Source organism: Portunus trituberculatus, chromosome 49, assembly GCF_017591435.1.
Source record: "Portunus trituberculatus isolate SZX2019 chromosome 49, ASM1759143v1, whole genome shotgun sequence".
NCBI lineage: Eukaryota > Metazoa > Arthropoda > Malacostraca > Decapoda > Portunidae > Portunus > Portunus trituberculatus.
This window is the reverse complement of record NC_059303.1, coordinates 2,033,800-2,041,448: the sequence shown is the minus strand read 5'-3', so window position 1 is coordinate 2,041,448 and position 7,649 is coordinate 2,033,800. Positions and strand designations below refer to the sequence as shown.

The 7,649-nt window shown below is 46.5% G+C and overlaps 1 protein-coding gene across 1 annotated transcript; it reads right to left on the bottom strand.

Annotated features, from left to right (window-relative positions):
- Nucleotides 1-789: 789 nt before the first annotated feature.
- On the bottom strand, nt 790-3,150 carry LOC123499075 (protein NYNRIN-like). Its single transcript, XM_045246677.1, has 3 exons — nt 1,441-3,150; nt 1,193-1,281; nt 790-878 (listed from the first exon to the last, which is right to left on the bottom strand). The coding sequence occupies exon 1, from the start codon at nt 2,338-2,340 to the stop codon at nt 1,441-1,443; it is 900 nt and encodes a 299-aa protein (XP_045102612.1). The 5' UTR covers nt 2,341-3,150; the 3' UTR covers nt 790-878; nt 1,193-1,281.
- Nucleotides 3,151-7,649: the final 4,499 nt, after the last annotated feature.

The following is a 7,649-nucleotide window of genomic DNA, read 5'->3' as shown; positions in this document are numbered from 1 at the left end:
TCCATCCCACAGGCAAGGCAGTAGTCTACACGGACTCCCTCTCATCCCTCCATCTTCTGCTCTCCCGTCATCTATCCACATCGACGTTCCTAGTCTACCACATTCAGCAAGCCCTCTTACATCTCGCCACCCAGGGCTGGGAGATAACCCTCCAATGGATGCCCTCTCACTCTGGGATTCATGGTAACGAGGTCGCCGACACTTCAGCCAAGATGGCCCTCTCCTCAGTAAACATCTCGCCACTGCCTCTCCAGGTCTTCACCGTCAAGCGCCTCATTACCCATGTCTGCCACTCCACCTGGAACAACACGCTAGGCGATGCCCTGCGCACCACCTCTATGAGCCAGTACCAAATGGACTCTTCCCCACAGCCCTGAATACGGCAACACTCCCGTGTGTTGGATGTCGCCATCACCCGCATCCGCCTGGGCCACACAACACTCACTGCACACTTGCACCGCCTATGTCTGTCTCCTGATCCCTTCTGCCCTTGGTGTAGGACTATCCCTGAGACCATTGAGCATTTCCTGCTCTACTGCCCACGCTTCTACTTCCACCGCACTGCATTACGTTCTCAGCTTTCTGCCCTGGGCATCACAACACTCGACCTGCCCACCCTCCTGGCGGCCTCAGGTGTCCACCCCTCCCGGCAACCTGCTGTCCTTCACCTTACCTGTGCCTTCTTGAGGAAGACCGGCCAGCTATCACGCCTGTGATATCCACACAGGACTACTCCACGGCTCTAAAGATCTTCGCGGCCCTAACAACAACAACAACAACAACAACAACAGCCGGTGTGTTGGGAAGTGATAAGGGGTGCAGAGGGAAACGAAGCCGTGTGCAGTCCAGAACTGTATTTCATGAATACGACCAGAGGCCTGTAAATCAGGTCATATATAAATAAGATGTTCTAACATAAGAAATTAAACATTAACAGTCCATACCAAAGATTAAGTTAAGTATAATAAATCCAACACAAACAACAACAAACACAACACAACACCAACAGTTATACGTAGACAAATGCAGGCAATAACTAAACTAATAAACGATGTGTAACACAGTGACGTATCATAACACAGTAAGTACAAGGAATATCACAATATCACTAAAGTCATATACAATTACCCACAATGATACAAGTAAAAACGATATTCAGAACACTCTATAAATGCAAAGTAGAAATGCTCACCCAAATTCCAGAAGTAGGTAGGATAGACGGCGAACCAGAACTGAGGGAGGTCTAGTTTCACTGTGGTCAGGCAGGCAGTGACCTCTCGCCTGACGGCAGGTAAGTTGTAAGGTAGGAAAAACCCGAACACGTGCTCGAAACGAGCATGAACGAACCAAGCATGGTTCAAAAGGGTGTAATAAACCAGGTATAATCATCTAATAGTCCAACAAACACTACAACACTCCCCCCACAAGAACGGAGTGTACCTAGTAAGAACAATAGTCAGGGTGCTGTCGAAACCGAACCGTCCGTCCGCTGCGTGTAGTGTAAGGGGTGTTAGAAACAGAAGGAAGAGGGAAATCAGGGATGGCAATAGACTGCGTAGATACATCAACTGGAGGGGTAGGCTGTTTATTGACGCGCTCCTTTATATAAACCGGCTTGAGGCGGTCGATGGAGACCGAAGTGTTTCCCCGTGGAAGCTTGATAATGAAGTACTTAGGTGCACGCTGGAGAACCTCATAGGGGCCTGAGTAAGGCGCCTCTAAACTTTTGCGAATGCGGTCCACACGTAGCCAGACCTTCTGACAAGTGAGGAGATCCTTGGGCACATACGGGTGAGGTGTTGAGTGACAATCCCCAGATGCCAAGTCACTGAAGTCAATGGACTGCATCTCATTGATGAAAACCTGGATGGTGGCTAAATTCATCGAGCGAGACGCATCTCTATCAATCAGTGGCGAAGGATACATCATGTGGGCACCCGTCACAGCTGTAAATGGGGAATAACCTGAGATATTAGGCGTCAAACGGTAGCCAAGGAGAACTATAGGCAAGGCCAAATACCAATTGTCTTGTCTTGCCATGACTGCGGACTTCAAAGACCTGTGATGTCTCTCAATGATGCCATTTGCTTGTGGATGGTAGCTTGTCGTACGAACGTGATGAAAGCCGATCATTGACGAGAGCTCAGAGAACAGTTCACTCTCGAACTGGGCACCACGGTCAGTGACGACTTGCAGCGGAACTCCAAAACGAGATACCCAGCCGGCGACGAAGGCAACTGCAGTTGAGCTTGCAGTAATGTCGATGAGAGGAATGGCTTCAACCCATCTAGTTGCTCTGTCAATGCAAGTCAAAAGGTAGCGGTAGGGAAGAGGATACATGCAATTAGGTAGGGTAGCAGGAGGAAAAGGTCCGACAATGTCTATATGCACAGTCTGAAAACGGTCAGTAGGAGCAGAAATAGCAGAAACAGGAGATTTGGTGTGTTGCTGCACCTTAGCTCGTTAACAATTTAGACAATTTTTCACAAATTTTTAACGTCTTTACCTATATTTGGCCAAAAATATCTTTGTTTGACTAGTTTAGCAGTGGACTTATTACCAGGATGAGAAAGGTTATGCAAGGAATTGATAATATCAACTCTAAGAGAAGAAGGAACAAAAGGTCTGGGGGAATTAGTAGAAGTGTCACACCATAGATCTAAGTCAGGTGATAAAGAGTACCTTGTTAGTCTGTCTTTGTACGTCTCCAATTCCACTTCAGCATCCTGGGATCGAGCAATACTACGAAGGTCAAAAGCATCAACTGTAACTGCACAAACAGGACGTGAAAGGCAATCAGCTACAACGTTGTTGTCACCACGGATGTATTCTACAGAAGAAACATACTCAGAGATGAAAGACAACTGTCTCTGTTGGCGGTCAGATTTGGCAATAGACTTAAAGTGAAAAGCATTAACAACAGGTTTGTGGTCAAGGAAGAGAGTGACAGACTGTCCATCGATGAGAGTCTTAAAGTGGTGAACAGCCAAGTATGCAGCCAAAAGTTCCTTGTCATAGACTGAATAGTCCCGCTGAGTGTCAGAAAGCTTCTTAGAATAAAATCCCAGTGGCGCCGGTTGGCGATCAACCATTTGGTAGAGCGCTGCACCGACAACTAACTTGGAACTGTCTGTCACCAGCTGGTAGTGTGTCGAAGTTTGTGAGGGAAAGGCAAGAGTAGGACAGTTTGCTAAAGCTTGCTTCAACTTTTGAAGGAGTCTTCGGATGCGTCTGTCCATGGTAATAGTCCGGAAGAAGGGTTATAGCGGAGGAGCTCTGTCACAGGGTAGGCAATCTCAGCAAAATCCTGAATCATAGCTCTAAAAAAATTAAGCATGCCCATGAAACGACGCAACCCAGTAGAAGTCTCAGGCAAAGGAAAATCAGAGATTGCAGCAATCCGGCAGGATGGTGGTCTAATACCTTGTGAACTAACCTCGTAACCGAGAAAAATGAGTTAAGACTTGAAAAACTCACATTTAGGCAAAGAAATCCGCAAATTTTGTCTAGCTAGGGTAGAAAGTACAAGCACATGTTCTTCCAGAGATTCACTGGCTATTAAGATGTCATCTAAATAGGTAAAACAGTTTTTAACATTAGCCAAAATCGTGTCTATAAAACGCTGGAATGTTGAGCCTGCATTTTTCAAACCAAAAGTCATATACAAAAACTCAAATAGTCCAAAGGGGTACAAATAGCAGTCTTGGGTATATCTAGTTCAGACACTGGAATTTGCAAGTACGCACGCTGAAGGTCTATCTTGGTAAACACCTTATCCTTCAGTGACATGGTGAGAGAGCGCAAATAAGGTATTGGGTACTTGTCATCGATAGTTACCTTGTTTAAGCCACGGTAATCACCACAAGGTCTCCAGGCACCGGGCTCCTTCTTTGGTACGAGGTGCAAAGGAGACGCCCAAGGAGAGTTAGAACGTCTTATGATCCCAACATTAAGTAGAAACTGAAATTCATCCTTAGCTGCTTTGAGCTTCTCACCAGTCAGAGGCCTGGTTTTGAACCAAATGGGAGGTGAATTACCTGTGTCTATGTGATGATGTATGTCTCTCTCAGTACGGTCAGTAGCTGACAACTGCAAAGGACAGGGAATTGAGAAAGAAGTGAAGCAACCCTAGTGTCTACCTCATCATAACTGACACAGTACGAGGAAATAGGAGAGTCTGACGTTTCAAGATGAATTACACATTGTGTAGATGAATCAATAAGCACTTTGTTCTTGCAATCAACAATTAAATCATGAGCAGCAAGAAAATCCGTCCCCAAAATGGGATGAATGACATCTGCAATGACGAAAGACCAAGGAAAGGAACGCCTGATGCATCGTATTCCTAGGTCCACGTTAATCTCTCCATAACAACGTATAGGATTACCTGAAGCATTAGTGAGATTCACAACAGCGGTTGGTCTAAGAAATGGTGTAAAACTAGGTTCAAAAGGAATTATTGAAAATGATGAACCTGTATCAATCATAAATGGATATGTTTTGCAACCGATTGTGGCACTTACTCTAAGTGGCAATCCGACGGTTAAAAGATTCACGGATTGCCCGTCTAGTTTCCCGACTGGTGAGGCATGGGAGCAGGGGATGAGCTACGTGATGGAGGACGAGAATCAGGAAGAACGTTAGTTGAAGTAGATGAAAGCATACACCACTTCTTACATGATTTGGCCTTGTTGCCATAATACAAATGGTACCTACAAACTTGTGGTCGCTGGCTGTCATGAAAGGCGCGCACGCCAATAGGTACACTAGGTTTCCCATAAATATTATCTCTGAAATTTGAGCCTCTGTTATCACCCTGACTACGGTCAGTCCTAAGGTCACTACTTCTGCCTGCAACCAAAGACACACTAGCACTACTGGCTACATTGACGTGTGTACCGTACGCCAGCAATGTATCAGCCACACGGGCAAGTTCTTCAAGGGAGGTAGATTCATCATATGTCACTAAGAGAGGCCTTATGTTGTTAGGCAACGCCTTCAAAAACTTTAACCTTAGGAATGCATCATCAACTCCCAGTTGAGCAGCAATTCTACGTAAATCTCTCAAATAGGTTGAAGGTTTATCACACATGATGTTATGTTGATCCAAAAGGGAGTCAAAAAGTTCAGGTTTTGATCTGGTGAAAAGAGTAATCAAGGCTTGTTTCAACCTATCATAATCCATAGAAGTAATCACATCATCACTCAGTTGGTTCATCACCCGTAAAGGTAAAGTTGCCAGTATGTGATGAAACTTAGTACTTGGAACAGTTATCTTAGCCAGAACAAATTGCGACTCAACTATTGTGAACCAACGTGTTACTGAAGTTTCGTCGAACACAGGCGGCTTTACTGCTACTGCTGCAGTCACAGGCTGCACAGAGGATGAGGAATTTGACGACTGTCCCGCAGTTGCGTTAGGATCCGAGGGTGTCATAGCTCCAATATACGGCGTCTTCTAGTGAACCGCAGGTTGCACCCCAATATCCACGGTCACTCCGGGGTCACCAGTTGTTGGGAAGTGATAAGGAGTGCAGAGGGAAACGAAGCCGTGTGCAGTACCAGAACTGTATTTCATGAATACGACCAGAGGCCTGTAAACCAGGTCATATATAAATAAGATGTTCTAACATAAGAAACTAAACATTAACAGTCCATACCAAAGATTAAGTTAAGTATAATAATTCCAACACAAACAACAACAAACACAACACAACACCAACAATTATACCTAGACAAATGCACGCAATAACTAAACTAATAAACGATGTGTAACACAGTGACGTATCATAACACAGTAAGTACAAGGAATATCACAATATCACTAAAGTCATATACAATTACCCACAATGATACAAGTAAAAACGATATTCAGAACACTCTTTAAATGCAAAGTAGAAATGCTCACCCAAATTCCAGAAGTAGGTAGGATAGACGGCGAACCAGAACTGAGGGAGGTCTAGTTTCACTGTGGTCAGGCAGGCAGTGACCTCTCGCCTGACGGCAGGTAAGTTGTAAGGTAGGAAAAACCCGAACACGTGCTCGAAACGAGCATGGACGAACCAAGCATGGTTCAAAAGGGTGTAATAAACCAGGTATAATCATCTAATAGTCCAACAAACACTACAGGTACTTTTCAGGAGGATTCTGTTGAGACTTGCTGACCTGGTGCGGTGCCTGGTGGCAAGGGAGTGGGCCAAGGTCTTTCGGCTCCCATGCCAGTTGGCCATCCTCTTTCCACAGACAAGTCTTATGAGGATGAAGAGGAGGACATGCCTCCCAATCAAGTAGGACCTCATAGGCCAGGTGAGAGACTAGCTTCATCTTCCTGCTCCTGAGGATCCTTCCTTGTCCCACCTTACGAGGGTAGAAAGGGCGCAGGACTCAGCTTTGCCCCACCAGCCCTCTTTTTCTCTCCCACGGTCGCTTATGGTTCAAGCTGTCCGTGAGGAAGCCTAATGCAGGTCCCTGAAGCAGCTTAAGCCCTGCTCCGCAAATTTTCAGTTGTCTAGGGACTGGTCTTTTTATCTGCCTGAGGGGGCCTGTCAGGTTACTCCTCCAGTTAATGAGGATTTGAGGGGTCTACAGCCGGTGGGCAACCCGGCGGTCTCTGTCTCCTCCCGCCTGTTGGCGCAAATGGAGAAAGTGTGTGGCTCCATGGCTAACATTGCCTCTTGGACAGATCAGGTGTTGGCTACTTGGGCTGGTGCTGCTTCTAGCATGGAACAAAATGTTTTGGAATTTTTTGTTGGCACTGGCAAAGGCAAATAAGGACATTCTTCGTCCTGCTGAGGAGCTACGTTGTAGACTCCTTATGTTACGGAGTCAGGCGGTAGTGGATTCGTTGCCTCATACCTTTTCTGAAAGGGAGAAGTGCCATCTCCTTTCTTCTCCCTTTTCTAACGTTCTATTTGACCCTGTGGTGGTGGCCAGGGTACAGGAAGACGAGCACTTAGCTGCTCAGCAACGTGCATTCTCTTCCGTCGTGCGGGGGTTGGTCTCTTTTTTTGGGGGTTCGTCGGCTCCAGTCCCCAGACTCTCCGCTACATGGGGATCCTTTTGGGCCAGGGGTTCTCGCAGTGGTGGACCCCATGGCCGAGGTAGATCTTGCTAGGAAAGTAGTTTGCTCTCCTGTGCCTGTGCGCGCTTGCCTGCAACGGCACTGGAGAGAGTGGATGGAGGTTGGAGCAGGAGAGTGGGTAGTAAAGACTCTGAGTTATGGGTATGTCCTCCCCTTTCTGCGTCCTCCTCCTTTGTCAGCCGGACCAATAGAGTTTGTGAGTTATGAAGAGGGGTTGGATCGTCATGTGGCCTTGGACTTAGTGGTACAAGACATGTTAGCCAAAGGGGCTATAGAGCTTGTGGGAGGGGGGGCAAGCTAGAAGGTTTTTATGCCCGTCTGTTCCTTGTTCCCAAGGTAACAGGTGGTTGAAAGACCTGTGTTCGACCTGTCAACTCTGAACAAGTTTCTAGTGGTCAGCCCCTTCCGGATGGAGATGGTGGCATCAATTTTGAAGTCTATGAACGTGGGCGATTGGATGGTGTCTCTGGATCTGAGGGATACATATTTCCAAGTTCCAATCCACCCGCGTTCCTGCAAGTACCTATGGTTCGCTTGGCGAGGCAAGGGTTTTCAGTTCAAAGTTCTT